At 45.3% G+C, this 23,385-nt stretch overlaps 2 protein-coding genes across 8 annotated transcripts in view; one reads left to right on the forward strand and one right to left on the reverse strand.

Moving 5' to 3' along the window:
* Nucleotides 1-198: 198 nt before the first annotated feature.
* Kiaa1191 (KIAA1191 ortholog) lies at nt 199-14,456 on the forward strand. 6 transcript variants are annotated; one of them, XM_041659908.1, is made up of 9 exons: nt 199-336; nt 903-1,009; nt 1,232-1,318; nt 4,611-4,789; nt 7,877-8,003; nt 10,184-10,308; nt 12,268-12,374; nt 12,495-12,634; nt 12,714-14,456. In XM_041659908.1, exons 3-9 carry the CDS (start codon nt 1,291-1,293, stop codon nt 12,920-12,922), a joined length of 915 nt encoding a protein of 304 aa, XP_041515842.1. In that variant the 5' UTR covers nt 199-336; nt 903-1,009; nt 1,232-1,290; the 3' UTR covers nt 12,923-14,456. The 6 variants fall into 6 exon arrangements, with proteins under 6 accessions (XP_041515842.1, XP_041515844.1, XP_041515845.1 ...); XM_041659910.1 differs by having other exon boundaries at nt 12,717-14,456; XM_041659912.1 differs by lacking the exon at nt 199-336 and adding an exon at nt 348-665 and having other exon boundaries at nt 1,232-1,338.
* The window catches only part of Simc1 (SUMO interacting motifs containing 1), a 39,735-nt gene continuing 30,793 nt past the window's right edge, over nt 14,444-23,385 (reverse strand). For both annotated transcript variants that reach the window (XM_041659907.1, XM_041659905.1), the window contains 3 exons: nt 19,516-19,672; nt 19,283-19,367; nt 14,444-14,901 (listed from right to left, as the gene is read on the reverse strand). In XM_041659907.1, the coding sequence (XP_041515841.1) occupies nt 14,651-14,901; nt 19,283-19,367; nt 19,516-19,672 (493 nt within the window). In that variant the 3' untranslated portion in view covers nt 14,444-14,650. The remainder of the gene's footprint in view (nt 14,902-19,282; nt 19,368-19,515; nt 19,673-23,385) is intronic.

Genomic DNA, 23,385 nt, shown 5'->3' on the forward strand with positions numbered 1-23,385 from the left:
TGCGGCAACAGGCGACCCTCGCTCCGGGAACCCCATGGGGTTTGCCTTAAGATTCCAACCTACACGGAAGGTGAAGGTGGTCATGGTGATGATCCCAGATCGTGGACTACAGCTCCCAGCAAGCCGCGCCAACCGCCGAATCAAGTCTCGCGCGACGTGCTGCGGTATCTGGCTGGGCTGTGCTTTGGCTGCCGGCCGGCGGCAGTGCTTAGTCGGGAGAGTGAATTGCGCGCTCACGATGGCTCGGCTTTGCTCAGCTCCTCAGCCTCTTGGGCCATTTGGAGCCTCGGAGCCTCTTTAGTGCCGGAGTTCGGGCCGCAGGCGGCTGGCGAGCAGGTGACGGGCCGCGACCTGGCGCTGCTGGAGGGGGCTTGAGCCCCGGGGCGCCGCGGCCTGGGGGCCGGGTGGGGGCCTCGAGCCCCTCTGAGATCTCCAGTGAGGCTCCGTGCACCCGCGCTCCGTGCATCCGCGGGCTTGGCCTCGAGGGGTGGGACCGTGGAAGGATCCGGCCGGGCTTTATACATCCCGGAGGCTTTGTTTTGTACCTTCTGAAGGAAAGACTTGGGCTTGGGGTCGCTGTGAGAGAGGTGAAGGGCGTGTGTCTGGCTTGCCGATGCCCTCGGGGCTGCGGTGAGGGGCCCCAGTGAACTTGAAGAAAAATTCGGGTCAGTAATGCCTGCTGTGCAGTGCGGCGCAAGGGTTTTAAGGATAGTTTTGTTAAGAGGCGGTTACTGTTAGCCGGCGTTAGTAAGAGTTGTGTTGGTCTTCGCTGCTGCATAGCCCATTTCTGTCGAGGGGAGATGCTATGTAATACGGCTTGTGATGGGAATGAACGAATGTACAGGGCATCGTTTGGTGGGCTTGGGAGCGCTGTACCAACCCTGGTTGTTTATTGTTATTAGAGCCTCTGGATGGAGTCTTCCTCGGAAGCTTTGCTAATTTGCAGCAGCTGGGCAATGCTCCTCATTACCATCTGTCTGTCCGCATAGTTCAGCTTCATTTCATTGTGGTAAGGCGTCTTCACTGTGTCTTGTCTTTACTTTCTCCGTTGTTAAGATGAGCCAGGGGATGAACCGTTGAACTTTATCCTTTGGGGTGTGTTTGTCACACATTGGTTCTAGTGTATGTAAGTTTCAGCCTTATTAACAAGCCATAAATCGCTGAGAAGAGCAGCCCTGGAGTGATCATCCGCTGTTCAGCTTAAGAAAATGCCCTTTGTTATTTTTATTAGGTGGCAGGGACTCCGCTCCGAATTCTGTATAGAAAAAGCTCCTGGATCCCAGTCTTTCCATGGCTTCGAGACAACCAGAAGTGCCTGGTAAACAGAGTTCTTATTTGGTTAAGTCTGTTTTGCCTTTATTGATCTAAACTTATTTTCTCCAAATCATATGTTAACAGTTCTCCCATTTGCCACTAGGGAAGTAGTCAGATTGTCATCATTTTAATATTATCTCATTATCCTCCTAGCCACGCTCAGATCTTTACTTAGAGCCACTGCCCTTAAGTGTATGACAATACATTATACCAAAGGAGAAGAATTAACAGTATGTTTGTAAGGTGTGTCAGTGTGAATAAATTACCCTATTTTGAGGGTGGTTAGTGTAGGATGGAGGTCTGGGCAAAAGATAGAATCACTGTTAAATCTAACTCAGTTGTAAAAATGTTTGTGTCAACACTTAGTGTGTTCTATTGGTTTGTGTTCTGCAGTACTGAAATCATTGGTTCCTCTTTGGACTGTTACCAGAAAGGAAGGCGATTTGTTTTTTGTTTTTTCGAGACAGGGTTTCTCTGTGGCTTTGGAGCCTGTCCTGGAACTAGCTCTGTAGATCAGGCTGGTCTCGAACTCACAGAGATCCGCCTGCCTCTGCCTCCCGAGTGCTGGGATTAAAGGCGTGCACCACCATCGCCGGGTTTAAGGAAGGCGATTTGTAAATCAGGCTGAATCACTGAGTCATTCTCAGAAGTGTAGACTGTGTTGCCTGCCCATCTAATGTGAAGATTAAACAGTTTTTTTCTTTATTTGTTCTTTGGAGACTGGGTCTCTCTCTGTGGTTTGTACTTCTGGCTGTTTTGGAACTCTACTTGCTTGTTTGTTTTTCGAGACAGGATTTCTCTGTAGCTTAGTGGCCTGTCCTGGAACTAGCTCTTGTAGACCAGACTGACCTTGAGCTCGCAGAGATCCTCCTGCCTCACCTCCCAAGTGCTGGGATTAAAGGTATGAGCCACCACCACACCATCTTAAATAAAACATATTTTGCAAATTGAGTTAAAAGTGGCTGCTAAATCTGCATTTACTGCTCAAAAAGTGTTTGTTTGTTTGTTTTGAGACAGTCTCACTTTGTAGACCTGGCTATCCTGAAACCCCAGAGATGCTCCTGCCTCTGCCTCCTGAGTGTAGGATTAAATGCATGTGTACCATGCTTGGTTCTTTGTAGGCACATGTTTCTTAGGAGAGGTTAGCTAACATTATCGTCATGGTTTTTATGAAGCCACTGGGAACAGTCTTTTTTTTTTTGAACCCCGGTCTCCCGCGTGACAGGTGGGGATACTCACCACTATACAAACGAGGATGGGAACAGTCTTGAACATGGTTATGAAATTGCTCCCCAGTAGGTAGGTTAATGGAAGCGTCTCAATGTGTCTTAGAATCTCTTGTCTCAGCTAGGCGCACGCCTTTAATCCCAGCACTTGGGAGGCAGAGACTGGAGAATCTCTGTGAGTTCGAGGCCAGCTCTGGTCTATAATAGAGCTAGTTCCAGGCCAGGCTCCAAAGCTACTGAGAAACCAACCCTGTCTTGAAAAACAAAAACAAAAATCTCTTGTTTCTACCATTATGTGTGTCTTCCATTCATATTGCATTGCCATAAACTCATTGTAACCATGCAGAACTGTGGTGTCACACTCATTGGGTTAGTGCTTTGTAGCATGGACGCATGGAGTGGTGGGCACAAGGTGGGAGCCCTGACTTGACTGTCTACTGCACACTAAGCTGTGTGATTGCTTGTGCTCTGTACCAGTTTCCTGGTCTCTGGGACATGGGAAGAGCATTTGTTTAGTGATGATTGGATACAAGGAGGGATATTAGTGCCAGGTAATTTCTATTTGTCTATTTTAGTTGAGATACAATGCACATCCTGTAAATTCACCACTTACAGTGGGTAATGTAATGGCTGGTGTGTTCTTAAGGTTTGCATCTATCAAATTAACCTACTTACAGAGTATTTTCCTTCTCTCAGAAAGACTTTGCTCCCATTAGGAGTTACACCTCATTGCCCTCTCTCCCTGGCTCCTGGCAACCTCTTGGGTTTGTTAGTAGTTATTAATATTGGAAATAGTCACATGGTAGCTGTAGGTCTCCTTGCTGTCTAAGTGAACTTTCTGGGGTTTGGGACTTGCTGCCAGGCAGGCTGCTGTCTTAAGGAATATGATTGTATAACAGGAAAGTATCACCTTGAAGGCAGGTTCTGGATCAGTAAACCAAAGTGAACCTTCTTGCTCTCTGTTGTGGCACAGCTGAGAGTGCCCTTGAAGCATGGTGCTGGCGTCACAGCTCTACATTCCAGCAGGCCTGTGGACAGGGCTGGCAGGATCAGGCTGGTAGTGCTGATGAGAGCGGCTGTCAGTCATTTCTTTGGAAATGTTCAGTCATCAGAATACTAGAAACTGGAGGTGGTGCCAAGCTGTGAACTACTGCTTGTAGTTCTCTTTGTGGGGAGACAAAAGGCATGGGGTTTGTCGTAGACTTGGTCAGACCTCAGCCAGCTATTTTCTCTATGAACTAAGGCAGATCAGTTCACGCTAGGGTTTAGTTTCCTCATCAGATGAGACAGAGACAGGTAGAGTGAGGGGGAAAAGAAGAGAAGATACCTCAGCCACTTTATGTCCCTTAGTCTTGTATGTCTGCGAGTTTAGTGTAGAAGTTTTGAAATGAGATAGATTTGAGTTTTGACTGGAAATCATGCTTTGAAATTGAGACTTTGCACAGGTAAATTTAAACTGAGTTTAAGGTTCTTTAGTCTTTAAAAGTGGATTAGGTCTTGGTGTAGTGGTGCATGCCTGTAGTCCCAGCGCTTGGGAAGAACTGAGGCAGGAGGACTGACAGAATTTGAGGCCAGCTGTGCAAGTTATATAGTGAGTACCAGCCAGCCAGGACTACATAGCAAGACCCTATGAAAAAGGAGGAAAGAAAAGAGGATAATATTGAGTGGCTGTGTGGAGGGAGACTCCAGAGTGTAGTGGGTAAAGAAGGCAGTTAGCACTGCTATTACCCTTCCCTTGAATGGATTGATAGCTGCCACAGACAAGCTGTCCCTAAATAAATTTCATAGCTTCCTTGTCTATAGATTATCTTTTTTTTAAAAATATTTATTCATTTATTATGTATACAATATTCTGTCTCTGTGTATGCCTGCAGGCCAGAAGAGGGCACCAGACCTTATTACAGATGGTTGTGAGCCACCATGTGGTTGCTGGGAATTGAACTCAGGACCTTTGGAAGAGAAGGCAATGCTCTTAACCTCTGAGCCATCTCTCCAGCCCTCTACAGATTATCTTAAAGCCACTAGTATGTTGAGTTGATATCCCATATTGACAGGTATCTCTGTTCTTAGCTCTTGCGTCCAGTGGGCCTCTAGGCAAGATGTCCCTGCCCATCGGGGTGTGCCGCCGGGCATTCAGCTATGATGATGCCCTAGAGGACCCTGCGCCCATGACTCCTCCTCCATCGGACATGGGCAGCATCCCCTGGAAGCCAGTGATTCCAGAACGCAAGTATCAGCATCTTGACAAGGTACCTTACCCTGCTGACGACTTCTGAACTCTCACCCCTTTGTTCTCCTGCTCCAGAAGCCTTCAGTGAGTCTCTGTCCCCATAAGGTCGGGCAGCAGTTGTTCCCTTTGTGGATCTTTTACACTTCACGCTTTTTTAAAAATTCAAAACTTGAGCCGGGCGATGGTGACGCACGCCTTTAATCCCAGCACTCGGGAGGCAGAGGCAGGCGGATCTCTGAGACCAGCCTGGTCTACAGAGCTAGTTCCAGGACAGGCTCCAAAGCCACAGAGAAACCCTGTCTCGAAAAACCAAAAAAAAAAAAAAAAAAATTCAAAACTTGAATGTAGTATTGTCTGTATGAGAGTCTTCTGGACTCTGCTTTCCCAACTAGAAAGGCAACTCCAGAACCTTTGAATACCTGAGTTCTGATGAATTCTGCTTACCTCTTTGGAGCTTCTCTGTTATCTAGCCAGAGCATTATTGGAATATTTGCATACATACAATGAGCTAGTGGGGGAATAGGACCCGAGTCTAAATATGCTTAATTTATGTTGTATACACTTTCCACTCATAGCCTGATTACTCTTAGGTAGTCATTTTTTATGTACAAAATGAAGTTTTACACTGTGTTATCGCAGCATTCTAAAGGCTTCAGACTTTGGGGCACTCTGAGTGTTTAGGGTTTTGGATAGTGATGCTCAGCCTGTATTCTATTGCTGCATTAAGCTGAAGGTTTGGCAGAGTCCAAAAAAATCCTTTAAAAGTTGTTCTTTTGTTTGTTTGATTTTGGTTTTTCGAGACAGGGTTTCTCTGTAGCTTTGGGACCTGTCCTAGAACTAGCTCTTGTAGACCAGGCTGCCCTCGAACTCACAGAGATCGCCTGCCTCTGCCTCTGCCTCTGCCTCTGGAGTGCTGGGATTAAAGGCGTGCGCCACCACCACCCGGCTCTAAAACTTGGTTTTGTGATTGCCATAAGCACAGTCTCTTGAACGCCTGCTGTACTGTTGCTTTTCCTTTTCTGTTTCCCTTGTTACACTTGCAGAACAGGGACTTCTTTCTAAGAAGCATTTCCCACTGCTCTGTGGAGAGCTCTGTAGTATCAGTTGTCTGTGGGAATCTGATCCAGGTGGCTGTTGAAGAGAAAATGTTCTAAAGACTGGGAAGCCAGCCGGGTGGTGCTGGCACACACCTTTAATCCCAGCACACTGAGTCAGGTGAATCTCTGTGAGTTTGAGGCCAGTCTGGTCTACAGAGAGAGTTCCAAGATAGCCAGGGCTACACTGAGAAACCCTGTCTTGAAAAACAAAAGCCCCAAACGAAAATAAAGACAGTCGTAAGAACAGTGGCAACCTGTGTACAGACGGTCTTGAGTCTGAGGCCAGCATGAGCTCCATACAATGGTCCCCACCCAAAGCAAAGACCTCAGGTAACAACTCCAATAAAAATCTACACAAAAACAAACTGTAGCTGTTTCCAATGCTGGTACAGGAGGATTGCCTGCTTGGACTACACAGTAAATTCAAGGCAAGTCCAGGCAACTTAATGAGGTCTTGTCTCAAAATAGATGTTAAAAAATAGGCAGGGATGTACTTGGTGGTAGAGTGCTTGCTGAGGGTCAGCCCTCAGCCTGGGGGTGTGCAGGGGAGACTATTGTGTGAGCCTTTGTGCAGTGGTCCTGCGGCAGTACTTGCTGGCCCAGCCTCCTTTCCTGTTGCTCTGATAAAATGTTCTGGCAGAGGCAGCTTCAGGGAGAAGGGCTCATAAAGCTCCCAGTTCAAGTATGGTTCATCCTGTGGGCAAGGGAAGGTGGAGGAGCTTGAAGGAGTGAGCTACATCTCATTCAGAGTCAGGGGATAGAGAGGGAATGTATGCTGATGCTCTATTCGTTTCCCCAGCTTATCCAGCCCAGGAATCCCTGCCCAGGGAATGGTGCCATCTCTAATAAAGATTGGTCTTCCCACATTAATTAAGAGAATCAAGATAACCTCTCACAGACACTCACAAAGGCTAATGCTCATCTAGATGATTCTTCCTAGGTGTGCTCAAAGGCCTCTCTCTTGGTGGTGTTAGGTTCTGTTAACACTGTTCACATTAACCATCGCACTTGGGAGTTTGTTAGAAACCTAATTTTTACTTAAAAATCTTATTATTTTAGAACCCAGGGCGTCAGACATGCTGGGCTAGAGACAAATTCCTTTTTCTTTTGATACAGGGTCTCACTCTGTAGTCCAGGTTGACTTTGAACTCACAGCAGTCTTTAACCTTCAGAGTGCTGGGACTACAGATGGGTGTCACCATACTTTGTTTATGTGGTCCTCGAGATGGAGCCCTTGTGTCTCACCTGACAGCCTAGACCTGCCAAGTAGCCTGAAATGTATTTAGCCAGTACTCAGGTGACTGATGCGTGGTCAAGCCTGAGGGAATATTCTGCTCAGGCTGAATAAGGCTCAGTGGTTGGCATATGGTCAGTGCTTTGTAAGAAGTGTCTCTTCTATTTTGTTTCTGTTCTCCCTGTTTGTCCTTTCTTTCCTCCGTCCCGCATTAATTTTCCCTCTGTTTTGGTAGGTATTCCATCCTTGCCTTGACCTCACTGTGTAGCCCAGACTAGAGTTGAACCCACACCAGTCCTCCTGCCTCAGCCCCTCCAGCCCTGGGATTACATGTGTGTACCACAAGACCAATGTTTTATCTGTAGTCTTATGGGCAGACAGTCTGGAAAGTTAGGTCTCAGGGCTCCAAATTCTGCCTCTCCTTGTGTGATTCCAGGCTCTTCCCCTAAGGTCTTTTCCTGTTGTCACTGGACTAGTAGAGGCTTCAAATCTTTCTTCTCTTACAGGTTACATGTTCTTGTAACTCTTCTCTTAAGAAGTAAGTTTAGGCTGGGCGGTGGTGGCACATGCCTTTAATCCCAACACTTGGGAGGCAGAGGCAGGCAGATCTCTGTGAGCTCGAGGCCAACCCAGTCTTCAGAGTGAGTCAGGGCTAAACTGAAAAACCCTGTCTTGAAAAACCAAAAAAAAAAAAAAAAAAAAAAAGGAAAGACAAAGAAAAGAAGTAGTTTAGGTGTGACTCCTGCTCATGTGCCTCCTTACCTTTCTTGAACAGACAGAGGAAGGAGCGGCCAGTGTCTCTTCCCTTGCTGTGACTTCATCAACAGCCACTGACAGTTCAGACAAGGCCCCTGTGGTGAAGGCCAAAGCTACCCATATCATCATGAATTCCCTTATCACAAGTAAGCACCCTTGGGTCTCAGCAGAGGAACTGAGGGAGGGAGTGCTTGCGCCTCAGCTGCAGCTGGTTCTCAGACCTGCTTTCGTGGGGCCCCACATTCGCCTGGCTGCTGAACCTCATCAAGGAGGAAGATTTCTGCCTGTTAAGCATCTCATTGGCTTCATCCTGCTGTTGCTTGATACAGCCTCATTTTCCTGGACTGACCAGTATGATCACTTTACTAGATATGACACCCCACTTTCTGAAATAGGGAATCTAGCTGGCAGGTCGATGTTAAGGTTGAATATTAGCAGGAGCTTTGAATCCACTGCTGTTACTGGCCTGGATGTGTTGCTAGAGAAGGTGGCACACTGGAGGACAGCTCTCTGGCCTTGCACTGCTATACACGTTTATTTGGTTTTGAGACAGAATCTTGCTGTGTGCTCTCACTGGCTTTAAACTCAAAGCAGTGCTCGTGCCTCAGAGTTCTTATGGCTAGTATTGCTCATATACTACTGTACCCAGCTACTTTTTAAAAAATTTACACCCGGGTGGTGGTGGCGCACGCCTTTAATCCCAGCACTTGGGAGGCAGAGGCAGGCGAATCTCTGTGAGTTCGAGACCAGCCTGGTCTACAGAGCTAGTTCCAGGACAGGAACCAAAGCCACAGAGAAACCCTGTCTTGAAAAACCAAAAAAAAAAAAAAAAAAAAAAAAAAATTTACATATGCATTTAAAAATCATTTATATTTTCACAAACAAATTTTGATAATGCTGATCAAGGCCTTGAACATGATGGTCCACCAGGAGGGAGACCAGGTTTGGCGCCTCAGTTTCTTTAATTTTTAGAATGTGTTATTGATGGTCCTAATGAGGCTTAATGAGAGCTTTTTATCTTTTTAAGCTTTTTTTTTTACATTTTTTAAATTTATGTATATAGTATGTGTGTGTGAGAGTGGAGGTGTGAGAGACCAGAAGGCGACATCAGATCCTCTAGAGCTAGGGTTACAGTTGTGAGCCACCCAGTATGGGTGCTGAGATCTGAGCTCGGGTCCTCTGGAAGAGGGGTAAATACTTTTTAACCACTGAGCCCTCTCTCCAGCTCCTCTTCTTAAACTTCTGTCACAGTTGCCTAAGCTTCTTCCTTCTCAAGGGCTGTCCTAGTTGGTATGGGGAGTTAATTATTCAGTGCACGGCTCTGCATGTCAGCAGTAATACCCGCCCCAGGGCTGAGGTGCACAGAACTTCTCCTTGGTTGGCCTGTATTTTCCTCTCCAGGAGGGGATCAGTGTGTCTTGGTCACTTCTGGAAAGTTGACTCAGAAAGTCAGAGTCCAGACCCCCTTTGTTTCTCTGTGATTGCACCACCGGAACAGCAGCTACTACTTGTGTTCTGTAGCTTGACCATTCTGGCGTTAGGAGGGCACAGCTGTTGTGGCTTCCGAGGCTACCAGACATGCTCATGGTACACAGATATACTTGCAGGCAGCACACCTGTTACATAAAAAGGAAGTGGAGTGTGTAGATCCCAAAGTCTGTTGGTGTGGGGACTGTTCAGAGCTGCCATGCTCGTGTTTAGTGTGAAAACTTTGTACCTTAAGAAAAAAATCTGTCTTAAACACACACAAACAAAAAAGAAAAGAAAAAAATCATCTCTTCTTGTTTATTCCATAGTTAGTGACTTGTGAAATAACAAATAATAAACCAAGCTAAAAGAACATCGTTAGCTAGGGCAGGAACAGCAACAGGCAGATCATGTGTAAGAAATGTGGGGTCTGTAGACCTTGGCTAGTTTAAGGCAGGTGGCTGTACTGTGAATCTGACTGGTACCTTGGGGACAGCTGGCAGGAATGTGACCTGCTTCTCTTTGACAAATTTTCTGTGCAAGTGCTAAGTCTCTTAGGAGCTTAGTGATTTGAGAATTCTTACTGTGTCTGGATGCCAGGGCCTCCTGGCCTGTTGTTGAATGTGAGGGTGTTATGGAGTCTAAGTGAGAGGAGGTGAGGCATTCAGCATCCCTGTCCGGCAGCTTGCTTTTTAGTATGCTGTGAGGGAAGGCTGCACCTGAAGGTCAGAATTGCCGTGCCAGGGCCTGTCTGGGGGCACCCTTACTCTCACGAGGCAGTGTGGCCTCTTCTGGGAAGAACAGCAGAGAGTACTGTTGTCCTGGTTAGGAGCTGAGCGTGACTGTTCTCTCTTTTCAGAACAGACCCAGGAGAGCATCCAGCGTTTTGAGCAGCAAGCAGGACTGAGAGATGCTGGCTACACACCCCACAAGGGCCTCACTACTGAGGAGACCAAGTACCTCCGAGTGGCAGAAGCACTCCATGTAAGCAACCAGTGTTGTTCATGGCTTGAAACATGGCTATGGTTTAGAAGTTTACAGCTCAGTTGTTCGGCAACTAAGAGTGACAAGATAATGGGCAAAGGGACCAGGACTGCCCTGCTAAGGTGCACTCCTGCTGAAGGCCTGCACTCCTGCAGATACTTTGTCTGTAAAGTGTTCACATGGATCTTTAGAGAGGTCTCTTCGTACTGAATGGTGTTCTGTGACTTATGCATTCACATCATCTTGACATTGATCCTTGGAGGTAGATACTATATTGTTTTGTAAATAAAGAAGATACTGGAGAGAGAAATCAGTCAGTAAGGTGCTTGCTATGAAGCATGAGGATCAATCCCTAGAAACCATGTATAAAGCTGGATATGATGGATGATCCATGCTGGCTGCCTCAGTGCTAGGGAGATAAAGATAGGTGTATTCCTGGAGTTTGCTGGCCAGCCTACTCTACTCAGCTCCAGATTGCAGTGAGAGATATCTCAAAGAACACAGTGGTGCCAGACAGTGTGCATGGTTTTACTCCCAGCACTTGGAGGCAGATGTAGTCAGGCCTCTGTGAATTCAAGCCTGGTTTACATAGCGAGTTCCAAGACAGCCAGAGCTTACATAGTGGGACCCTGTCTCAAAATAACCCAAACCAACAAGGTAGGTGGCTTTTGAATAGTGACACAAGTTGATCTCCATATGCACTCCTACCCCGTGTGCACACCTTCTCTCCCACAGTTTATATACACACATGCAGGCACTCGTGCACATAAAAATAAGGAAAGAAAGAAAGAAAGCAGGGCAGTAGTCGCGCATGCCTTTAATCCCAGCATTCAGGAGAGAGAGGCAGGCAAGCAGATCTTTGAGTTTGAGGCCAGCCCGATCTACAAAGGGAGTTCCAGATCAGCTTGGGCTATTGGGCTGTTATACAGATAAACCCTATACAAAAAACCAAAACCAAAACAAAACAAAAAACCCAAAGAAACGAAAAAACATATATATATGCTTTTATTTATTTATTTTAAAGAAAAAGCTGGGTGGTGGTGGCATACGCCTTTAATCCCAGAACTCAGGAGGCAGAGGCAGGCAGATCTCTGAGTTTGAGGACAGCCAGGGCTACTCAGAGAAACCTGTCTGGAAGAAAACAAAGCACAAAACAAAACCGAAGTAGCCATGGCAAGTTCCTGTGGGCATAGGAAGAACATAAAAAACACAGTGTTGTGGGGGGGGGGGGGGAATGGGGGAGCTATGTGGTGAGTGGATAGGCTGCATTGTGGAATGAACATTCCGATGAATCTACAGGCTAAGTTTAAAAGCCACTGCTATGAGAAATTAGTCTTGAACTGGTGTCCATCTGAGCTTAGACAGGACTGATGCTTCTTGGGGAGTGTTCAGTTTTTACCATTCATCTTGCCAACTTACACAGATGTGTTGAGAAAGTGAGCTTAGGTCTAGCAGAGGCATAGCCCTCATGGAGGACAGACATACTACTATGGAGCTTCAACTTAGACATAGAGCTCTGACTCTCCCAGCTAGTGTACTGGGCACTATTTTAACAATGGTGTGGAGGTGGTTGGTTACGGGAGAGGAAGGAGAATGAGGTAGGTTTCTTAGCATTTCACTACAGAGGACAGGCAGACAGCAAGTCCGAGTCTTAGCTTTGAAAGTCTGAGCAGTGCGGGGGTTATACTGAAGTACAGGAGCAGAATTGAAGGCCAGACCTAAGGGCATCTCTTCCCTTAAATGACTTGGCTTTTTTGGACACGTAAGTGGTAGTGCACAGCTTGTAGCATGAGTGTAAGGTGCTGTGGAGCACAGTTCCATCGAAACATGAAGTCCATACGGTGTGGGAAAGACAGAATCTCTCCTGCCTGAAGTTAGGATGTGCATCGGAGTGCATACACTGACTGCGTGGCTCTGTGTCTGCTCTCCTCTGAAAGTCTCTTCTCACCGTCTGAACAGAAACTAAAGCTGCAGAGTGGAGAGACAACAAAGGATGAGAAGCAGCCTGCATCGACCCAGTCCACCCCAAGCAGCACCCCTCACTCCTCCCCTAAGCAGAAATCCAGGTGAGTCCTTCCTTTAGGGAAGCCAGTGCTGAGGTGGTAGTGGCCTCCAGCCTGTGGAAGACACTTCTCATGATATAGGAAAAGGACATTCAGAAATACATATTTACTTCTCCGTTCCAGAGGCTGGTTCCCCTCTGGCACTTCCACAGCTTTACCTGGCCCGAATCCTCAAACCATGGATCCTGGGAATGGAAATGACAAGAACTCAGTAGACAAGTGGAGCCTCTTTGGACCATGGCCCCTGCAGAGGTCTGACTCTGGTAAGAGCTCCTTCAGAAAGAGCAGCGAGGCCCTGGCTGGTGTATGGGCTAGGGGCTATAATCATTTGCTTTTCCTTAGCAGGTTTTGCCATCCAGGCTTACAAAGGTGCCCAGAAACCTTCTCCTATGGAGCTAATGCGTGCCCAAGCCACACGAGTAGGTGAAGATCCAGCAACCTTCAAGCCGCCTAAGATGGATATCCCAGTGGTAGAAGGGAAGAAACAACCACCTCGGATCCATAATCTCAAACCCCGTGACCTGAATGTGCTCACACCTACTGGCTTCTAGAATGCTTTCTGTCCAGGGTCTGTGGTTTTCCCTGGGCTCTGACATAGGAGTTACATAGTTAACTGGAGGCCTGAGTGACATTGTGCAGATTGTCCTTGTGTGCAACCATTTTGCACTGCTTTTAGGTTGGTAGAATATGTCAGTGGTGCTGAGTGACCTCACCTTTTTTTAATCACTTATCCTAGGGAAGGACTTTGACCCTTGCTCTCCTAGATAAATAAGTGCTGGTGTGCTGGATTCCTTTTCCTTGATCAACATGGGCAGTTACAAATCATGATAGAGGTGCCCACCAACTCATCTGGACAGCCATGGCTTCCTGACATGCTTTTTTAGCCTTGTGAGTGGGCCTGGACTTGTCTGAGAGACCACACTTGGCAGGGCCACAAGTTCTTTGTCTTGATTAGTCCGGTGTACACTTTGTCCTCCTAGGCCCCCGTAGTTGAAGGCCTGCTTACTTGCTGTGTCACAGAACAAACACTAGTCTCACATGGCCTCTTTTGCACTTTAACAGGAAATTAATTGAACTGAGTCTACTGGTTTCATACTGATGATTTCCCCCTCCACCCCATTGGAGATTGAATCTAGGGTCTTGCTCTACCAAGTTAAGTTTCACCCTAGTTCCTGGATCTTAAGCTTTTCTTAGTTATGTGTGTTTTGTTTTATGAGACAGGGTCTCGCTATGTAGGCTTGGCTAGGCTGGAACTCACTCATTAGACTCAAAGAGAAGATCTACTGCCCCTGCCTCCCTGTGCTTGGATTAAAGGCATTCACCACCACAGCCAGCTAAAACTTTTGTTAGAGATGATAAGTACAATTGGATTATAGTCTTCAGGTTCACCTGAATTTGGTGTCACCTTATTCTGGTAACTTTGAGACCATTTTCCATTAAGTTAGCCTCATCTGTTCGGTAACGCATCTTACTGAGGAGAGGAAGCAAGAAAACTGCTTTTCTCTCTTCTCATTGTCCACAGGTCTGCTGGTCTTGGACACTGTCACAGCTGCTTGCTAGATCATTTTAGATAGTAGTCTGTTTACATAATAACCTTCTCACAGGGAAGCTCTGGAGTCTCAGATTGTTGTAAAAATTAATTTATTTGTGTTATCTTGTATTGACAATAAAAATCTTTACTACTTTCTCAAACCCAGGTCTCTCATGTCCATTCTGCCTGCCCAGTAGTGGAGCCGGAGCTTTGTAAACTTGGTGCCTTTTGATATAACTTTTGACATCAGATGTTTCATTAACAGGCTCTAATTTTGTTTCTTTGCCTGCTTTGTTATATTAGCTTTAATTAACTGGCCACAGAGTAATATTCATAGGCAATATGAAAAGTCTAATTAGAATGTGCTGTATTCAGGAAACACTCTTTCCAGAAACAGGCAGTTAGTACCTTGACTGATGTAACACTGATGAAGATTGTTCAGCAGAAGGGGGTCTTCACATCTTGAATGGAAATGTTGGACATATAGTGCATATTGTATTGCCTATTTCAAAAGCATACATAAATAATTTAATAAAAAATATATACACCTTGTATATTTAAGCCATATTTGAATAGGCTAGGATAAGGATTATAAAAAAAGATACTGAGGAGTTATAAAGTTATTACAGCCTACTGATAGGTTTGGTCCTATGATATTCCTAACTACTGTTTGTACTTCAGAGCTTCTAAGTAGCTGGCCACAATCAGGAGGTATTCTTGGTACTCAGTGCTTAGAAGTCTGGCTGCCTCAGTGCTGTGGGGCAGGCTCTGTGTCGGGGTTTAAGTCCGCAGCATAGAAGAGCAGCAGCTTCAGCAAGTGCACTTTGTCTTGGAGCTGGGGGACTAGAGGTTCTCCCAGCATGTGGATTAGGCGGCTGCGGAAGGCCTCGATCTGCTTCTCCACATCCACCACAGTGATGTCATCTCCTTGCTGGGGCTTGGGCTTGATTCTTTTGATGATCAAGTCTTTCCGATCAATCACTGAACTCCGTAGGTGCTCTGTAAGAGGGAAGGAGTCAAACATCTTTTTGTTCCTTGGGATTCAAAAGTTAAAGCCTAACTTGGTAAGTAAGGCCTGGTGCTTGGCTACTAGGAAACAAAAGGTCATGTGAGTTACCGTGGGAACCCCAGTTCTTAAAGGTTTGTGTTCTTGCCTCAACACTGATGTAAAAAAAAATGTTGCTGGGCAAGGCAGTCATGACTAAATAGACCCTGTCTCAAAAAAGGAAAAAAGAAAAAAGAGCTTCTAAAAGGTATATTATTGTGTGTGTATGCCATGTGTGTGCAGCTGCCCACAGAGGCCAGAGGAGAACATCAGATTGAACTGGTGTTTCAAGACAGCTATGAGCTGCCTGACGGGGTGCTGGGAACTGAACTGCAGTTCTCTGGAAGAGCAGGAAATGGTCTTACCTGTTGAGCAATCTTTTTATTTATTTATTTATTATGTATACAATATTCTGTCTGTGTGTATGTCTGCAGTCCAGAAGAGGGCACCAGACCTCATTCCAGATGGTTGTGAGCCACCATGTGGTTGCCGGGAATTGAACTCAGGACCTTTGGAAGAGCAGGCAATGCTCTTAACCACTGAGCCATCCCTCCAGCCCCTGTTGAGCAATCTTGCCAAGAAACTATATACAATCAAAATCAAAAGTATTTTAGTTTCTTTGATTTAAACAACTCTACTAAAACCTATAATAACCACTTAGGGAGAAATTCATGTGGATTAATTTTTTTTACTACTTAGTGTATGTATGTGGGTGTGCCTTTCACTGAGGGTGCTAAAACATGTACACACTATACAACTGTGTACTGCGGCCCGACAGTGCACCCTTTGACACATCTAGTTGTAAGGACTGGGGTAAAGTGGAAAGTGCTTATCTAGCATGCAGGATTCTTCAGTTTACTCTCTAGCACCACAACCCCAGACCGCTGTAGTTACAAGAGTATGCAACAGAAAAGACCCTGTCTGCCCCCAACCAGGCAGACAAGCAGGCTGAAAGATTTACTACTTTTTCTCATACAAGAATAATCCATCCTGGGCTGGAGAGATGGCTCAGTGGTTAAGAGCATTGCCTGCTCTTCCAAAGGTCCTGAGTTCAATTCCCAGCAACCACATGGTGGCTCACAACCATCTGTAATAGGGTCTGGCGCCCTCTTCTGGCCTTCGGCATACACACAAATAGACTATTGTATAAATAATAAATAAATATTTAAAAAAAAAAAAAAGAATAATCCATCCTAAGTTACGTATCACCAGCATTGTAGAGAAGTGAACCTAGACACCCATGTGTAGCTCACCCTATAATCCAGGTCTTAGGAGGCCACGGCAGGAGGATAGCCATGAGTTAACCAGCCTGGGCTAGAGAAAGAGACTTTAATTTAGTGCTAGTATTTTAAAATGTCCTGCACAGCACTTTTGGTTCCAGGCTGAGCAGGTTTATGAGTTCTCTTTCTACATAACAATCACCAAGTTAAAGTCAACCTCAACATAGGCATGGGCAAGTAAAATTTCCTCATTACTCTGAGAATAATCTAATGACAGGATGATCAATAATGCAGCATGTATTTCCTGATATCGAGAACATTTACTATTGTAACCTGGTGTAATCAACAAAAAGAAGCTATCAACACATACACTCTTCAGATTGCCCAGTCCTGGGACTGAACCGTGGCCTTGCATGTGCTAGGCCAGCGCTTTATTGCTTATCCTCAGCCCTCCAATACCACCTCTTTCTAATTCAGAATCTTGCTGGGGATCAAACGTTATACTTAACATTCATATGCTTTAGCTGCTCTTTAGTTGGGAACAGTACTTTTGATAGGGAAAGGTCATTCGTTAAAAATGGTCTCTGTTCCAGCAAGTCAATTTGACACTTCAATCATTGGGGAGGAGGGACTCTGAATTGAGAAAATGTTTCTGTAAGATTGGTCTGTAGGGCATTTTCTTGAGTGATCAGTGTGAGTGATACCATCCCTGGAGGTGGTCCTGGGTGTTGTAAGAAAGCAAGCTCAAGCTGGGTATAGTGGTGCACACCTTTAATCCAGCACTCGGGAGGCAGAGGCAGGTGGATCTGTAAATCCGAGGCCGGCCTGGTCTACAGAGCAAGTTCAGGACAGCTAGGGATGTTACAAAGAGAAACACGGGCAGGAAGCTGAGGTAGGGGAAGCATGTCAGTAAGCAGCAGCACTCCTCCATGGCCTCTGCTCCAGTTCCTGTTTCCCAGTTCCCCTGGATGCTGGGCTGTGATAGGAGGTGTAAATGAAATGAGCCCTTGCCTCTCCAAGCTGCTATTGGTCATAGAGTTCTATCCCAGCAATAGAAACCTTGATCAGGGCAGCCATCAGTCTGGGTTTGTGGGGTCCTTCCTTGAGATCAGAACAAGGTCACAGGCTGTGGGAAGAACAGCATGAGGCTGTGTTCTCCATCCAATGTGTCCAGGGGAAATGCCCCATTTCTCCTGTGATGTTACTGTTTTCTGTCAGGTGTGGTGGTGTATTCCTGTAAATCTAGCGCCTAGGAGCCTGAGGCAGGAAAACTAAATTCAGTTCAAGCTGGGATACACAGGTTCCAGACCGTGTTGAAATACAAAAACAAAGCCGGGCAATGGTGGTGCATACCTTTAATTCCAGCACTTAGGGAGGCAGAGGCAGGTGGATCTTTGTGAGCTTGGGGACAGCCTGATGTACAGAGCGAGTTCCAGAACAGGCTCCAAAGCTACACAGAGAAACCCTGTCTCAAAACGAAACAAAATACCCCCCCCCCCAAACAAAGTCCGAAAGAAAAAAAAAATCTATGTACTTAGTACTTTGATTTAAACAATTTTAGTGACAAGGTCTCCTATATCACAGGCTGGCCTTAACTTGCTAAGCAGCCAAGGGTGACCTTGAATTTCCGGTTCTGCCTCCATCTGACTGCTAGTTGATGCTGTGCTAGGACTGAACCCAGGATTCCATGAATGCTTGGAAAGCACTCAACCAACTGAGCCATAGTCCCAAACTTCCTAATTATTTATTAACTTGCCAGTTCTTCAGCTTTACCAGGGTTCTCATTAATTAATCCCTGCCTACTAAAATCATTCTCACTTGATGAAGTTATTCGACTATGATCCTTGCTAACATGTGCAGTCTGCATGTTACCCAGTCTAACTTTCCCAGCAACTCTGAATGGCACTGTTTCATAGACTTTAAGATTCCCTCTCTGCAGTACTGGGATCGAACCCAGGGACTCACACATTCAAAGCAAATGCTCTAACCCTGAGCTACAACCCGATCCATTTTAAGGCCACTCACATCTTGTTGCAGACATGCTCTGTATTTGTGCTTTACTGACAGCTGTTTGTAATGTTGCTAGTCTGTGAACAACTGACTCAACAAATGTGCTCTGAGAAGCCAGGGTTCTCATGATATGATGGTTTTTGCTTACCTACACAACTTCCTCACTGGGAGGACCACTGTATTACCACCAGCTGTAAAAAAGTAAGGACGTTTCCTAATCACCACAGTGATCCAGCTGTGCTCTCTATAGTTATAAACAAGGAATAGTGCTTTAAATTTTTATTTTGTTATTATTATTATTATTATTTTGAGACAGGGTTTCCCTGTAGCTTTGGAGCTTGTCCTGGAACTAGCTCTTGTAGACCAGGCTGGCCTTGAACTCACATAAAGGTGTGTGCCGCCGTCGCCTGGCTATTATTGGTTTTTTGAGATAGGGTTTCACTGTGTAGCCCTGGCTGTCTTAGAACAACTCACTCTGTAGACCAGGCTGGCCTCTAGTTCACAGAGATCCATCCGCCTTTGCCTCCTGCGTGCTGAATTAAAGGAGTGTGTCACCACCACCCGGCTTCTTGCTTCTGTTTTTAAAACGTTTTAAAAATTGCTTATTTTTATTATATGTGTGGGTGTTTTTGTTTGCACCTCTGTCTGTTGACCACATATGTGCTGTTCCTAGAGGACAGAAGAGAGCATCGGGTTACCACGTGGGTTCTGGGAATCAAACCTGGGCCCTCTATAGGAGCAACAAGTGCTCGTAATCATTAAGCCATCTTTCCAGCTTATATAATAATAATAATAATAATAATAATAATAATAATAATAATAATTTTTTGGTTTTTCGAGACAGGGTTTCTCTGTAGCTTTGGTGCCTGTCCCAGAACTAGCTCTTTATTATTTTTGAGACACATTTTTACTATGTAGCCTTCAATTCTTCATCCTTCTGCCTCAGCTTCCTGGGTGCTGGAATTAGAGGCCAGCGTAACCACACCGGCCTAGAACAATGCATTACTTAGGTGAACAAGTGAGAATTATCTGACAAGCTGTCCTTTTTGATAATGTCCACTGTGAGACTTCTCACAGGGCCTGCTTGTGAGAAAGTGCCCCTTACCTCTCAGCACATGCTGATAACTGGACAACAGGAACTGCAGATGCTCAACCAGCTCATCCCATGTCTGCCACTGGGTTTTATCTGACTGCAGAGATAGTAAAAGCAGCAGGTAATGAATGCTTGCCCAGTTAGAGGTCCCAGTTACAGCATAGTTTCCAAAGCTCTTCCATGATGGCCAAACAGCAGGAAGGAAAGATGCTCTGGGCGAGGAGCTGAAGCAGAAAGGCAAGTACCTGACACTTGAGCAGCGATGTTGAGTTGTTCAGAAAGTAGAGGGCCTGGGCCAGAGACAAGGGGAGGCGGGTGGGCGTCTCACAGCTGTGGAGAAAGATGATCTCTAACACCTTGCAGCGCAGAAGGTGGCTTTCCATAGTAGTGAAGAACATCTCCCTGTATGGAGAAGAGGGAGTTAGGCAGAAGTACACTCAAAGACTCTACGGTTTGCCCTGGATGCTCCGACATGTAATGGAGGTCTACAAAAACACAGGCTGCAGACAGAAATGGATTTGTTGATGAAGTAATAACTTACAGGACGAGGGAACAGCCTGACATCTGAAAAAGACAGAGGCAGGTATCCTGGTGCACATCCAGGGAGGAGGCAGGAGGATCATGAGCTTGAGGCCTGTGCTTCAGAATGCTGTCTGCCACTGAGACGGACCCCAGACTTTAAGTTTCTGAGTTTTTCATCAGAGATGATATATTCAAGAGAAACAGAATATCTTTAGCTTTTTTTTTTTTTTTTGTTTTTTGTTTTTTGTTTTTCCGAGACAGGGTTTCTCTGTAGCTTTGGAGCCTGTCCGAGCACTAGCTCTTGTAGACCAGGCTGGCCTCGAACTCACAGAGATCCACCTGCCTCTGTCTCCCGAGTGCTGGGATTAAAGGCGTGCGCCACCACTGCCCGGCGAAACAGAATATCTTTAAAAGACATAAAGTACTTAGTAATTAGGAACTGTATTAAAAAATGGTGAAATAAAACAAAATCAAGATAAATAAAACAATGTAGCAAGCCTGGCATGGTTGTGCGCACCTTTAAACCTAGCACTTGAGTCAGAGTCAGGAGGATTTCTGTGAGTTCGAGGCCAGCCTGGTCTACAAAGTTAGTTACAGGACAGCCAGGGCTGTTACACACAGAAACCCTGTCTTAAGCCCTCATCCCACTCCCTAAAAATCAACAACAATGTAGGTAGGTTGATTCTCTTGCCTCAGGCTTGAGTGCTGAGATCACAGGCTTCAAACAACCAGGTCCAACTCTCATTTACTAGAAGTTTCCTTATATATTTAGCTACATAATGTTCCATCATGTTCAGGTATCATAATAAGTATTCATATCCCTTGTATGGATGTTTGGGTTGTTTCCAATATTTTACAATTGTAAACATCATTGTAGTGAATATCCTCATGCACATGTTTCATTATTATCCCAGCACTCAGGAGGCAAAGGCCAGCAGATCTCTGAGTTCGAGGAGAGCCTGATCTCTAGGAATACACAGAGAAACCAAAACCAAACTAAACCAAACCAAACAAACAAACAAACAAGCAAAAAAGGTAAACTCTGGCATGCACACGTGGTTCTGTCAGACACTGCCAAATACTCCTACATTTCTAAGGTTTGCATCATTTTTGCATTCTCATCAGGAATTAATAAACACCTGTTTTCTTGAAACCTTCTTTTTTGAGACGGGGTTTCTCTGTGTAACAGTCCTAGCTGTTCTGGAAGTCTCTTTGTAGACCAGGCAGGCCTCGAACTCAAGAGATCCGCCTGCCTCTGCCTCTAAAATGCTGGGATTAAAGGTGTGTGCCACCACCGCCTGGCTTTTCAAAACCTCTTTAATAGAGAATATTATTGATCCTATTTCTTTTCTCTATTTGGATATGAAATGGTATCTCATTTTACTTTCTAAAAACGACGACGTTGAACATCATAGGCGAAGACAATTACTGACTGTTATGTGCTACCAACAAGCCACTGGAAAATGACAGGTCAGGCATTTGTCAGGACTCACGAATACCACCTATGTAAAGCTGCATAGTTATAAAAATAACTGCAAATTATACCAGAATTAATAATGAATAAAAGTAAAAGGTACTTAATGTATCTGCTAGTATAATTTGGGTGGGTGGCTAATTTACCCCTTCTGAGAAAATTAGTGTTAGTGGTGATTCAATCAAATCAATATGGTAGGGACATTCAGATTCTCTTGATAGCGTTTACTTCTTCCCAAGGAATTATGCTTTGACTGCACTTCGATTGTTTGGGAACCTACTCCTTTCTTCTCAAAGACATAGATAGTCCCCTACTCCTTTCTTCTCAAAGACATAGATAGTCCCCTACTCCTTTCTTCTCAAAGACACAGATAGTCCCCTACTCCTTTCTTCTCAAAGACACAGATAGTCCCCCTACTCCTTTCTTCTCAAAGACACAGATAGTCCCCCTACTCCTTTCTTCTCAAAGACACAGATAGTCCCCCTACTCCTTTCTTCTCAAAGACACAGATAGTCCCCCTACTCCTTTCTTCTCAAAGACATAGATAGTCCCCCTACTCCTTTCTTCTCAAAGACACAGATAGTCCCCCTACTCCTTTCTTCTCAAAGACACAGATAGTCCCCCTACTCCTTTCTTCTCAAAGACATAGATAGTCCCCCTACTCCTTTCTTCTCAAAGACACAGATAGTCCCCTACTCCTTTCTTCTCAAAGACATAGATAGTCCCCTACTCCTTTCTTCTCAAAGACATAGATAGTCCCCTACTCCTTTCTTCTCAAAGACACAGATAGTCCCCTACTCCTTTCTTCTCAAAGACATAGATAGTCCCCCTACTCCTTTCTTCTCAAAGACATAGATAGTCCCCCTACTCCTTTCTTCTCAAAGACACAGATAGTCCCCTACTCCTTTCTTCTCAAAGACACAGATAGTCCCCTACTCCTTTCTTCTCAAAGACACAGATAGTCCCCCTACTCCTTTCTTCTCAAAGACACAGATAGTCCCCTACTCCTTTCTTCTCAAAGACACAGATAGTCCCCCTACTCCTTTCTTCTCAAAGACACAGATAGTCCCCTACTCCTTTCTTCTCAAAGACACAGATAGTCCCCTACTCCTTTCTTCTCAAAGACACAGATAGTCCCCCTACTCCTTTCTTCTCAAAGACACAGATAGTCCCCTACTCCTTTCTTCTCAAAGACACAGATAGTCCCCCTACTCCTTTCTTCTCAAAGACACAGATAGTCCCCTACTCCTTTCTTCTCAAAGACACAGATAGTCCCCTACTCCTTTCTTCTCAAAGACACAGATAGTCCCCCTACTCCTTTCTTCTCAAAGACACAGATAGTCCCCTACTCCTTTCTTCTCAAAGACACAGATAGTCCCCCTACTCCTTTCTTCTCAAAGACACAGATAGTCCCCTACTCCTTTCTTCTCAAAGACACAGATAGTCCCCTACTCCTTTCTTCTCAAAGACACAGATAGTCCCCTACTCCTTTCTTCTCAAAGACACAGATAGATAGTCCCCTACTCCTTTCTTCTCAAAGACACAGATAGTCCCCCTACTCCTTTCTTCTCAAAGACATAGATAGTCCCCTACTCCTTTCTTCTCAAAGACATAGATAGTCCCCCTACTCCTTTCTTCTCAAAGACACAGATAGTCCCCTACTCCTTTCTTCTCAAAGACACAGATAGTCCCCCTACTCCTTTCTTCTCAAAGACACAGATAGTCCCCTACTCCTTTCTTCTCAAAGACACAGATAGTCCCCTACTCCTTTCTTCTCAAAGACACAGATAGTCCCCCTACTCCTTTCTTCTCAAAGACACAGATAGTCCCCTACTCCTTTCTTCTCAAAGACACAGATAGTCCCCCTACTCCTTTCTTCTCAAAGACACAGATAGTCCCCTACTCCTTTCTTCTCAAAGACACAGATAGTCCCCTACTCCTTTCTTCTCAAAGACACAGATAGTCCCCTACTCCTTTCTTCTCAAAGACACAGATAGATAGTCCCCTACTCCTTTCTTCTCAAAGACACAGATAGTCCCCCTACTCCTTTCTTCTCAAAGACATAGATAGTCCCCTACTCCTTTCTTCTCAAAGACATAGATAGTCCCCCTACTCCTTT

The sequence above is a fragment of the Microtus oregoni genome, unplaced genomic scaffold, assembly GCF_018167655.1.
Source record: "Microtus oregoni isolate MIOR12 unplaced genomic scaffold, Mior012 000011F_ref0000422, whole genome shotgun sequence".
NCBI classification, from domain to species: Eukaryota; Metazoa; Chordata; class Mammalia; order Rodentia; family Cricetidae; genus Microtus; species Microtus oregoni.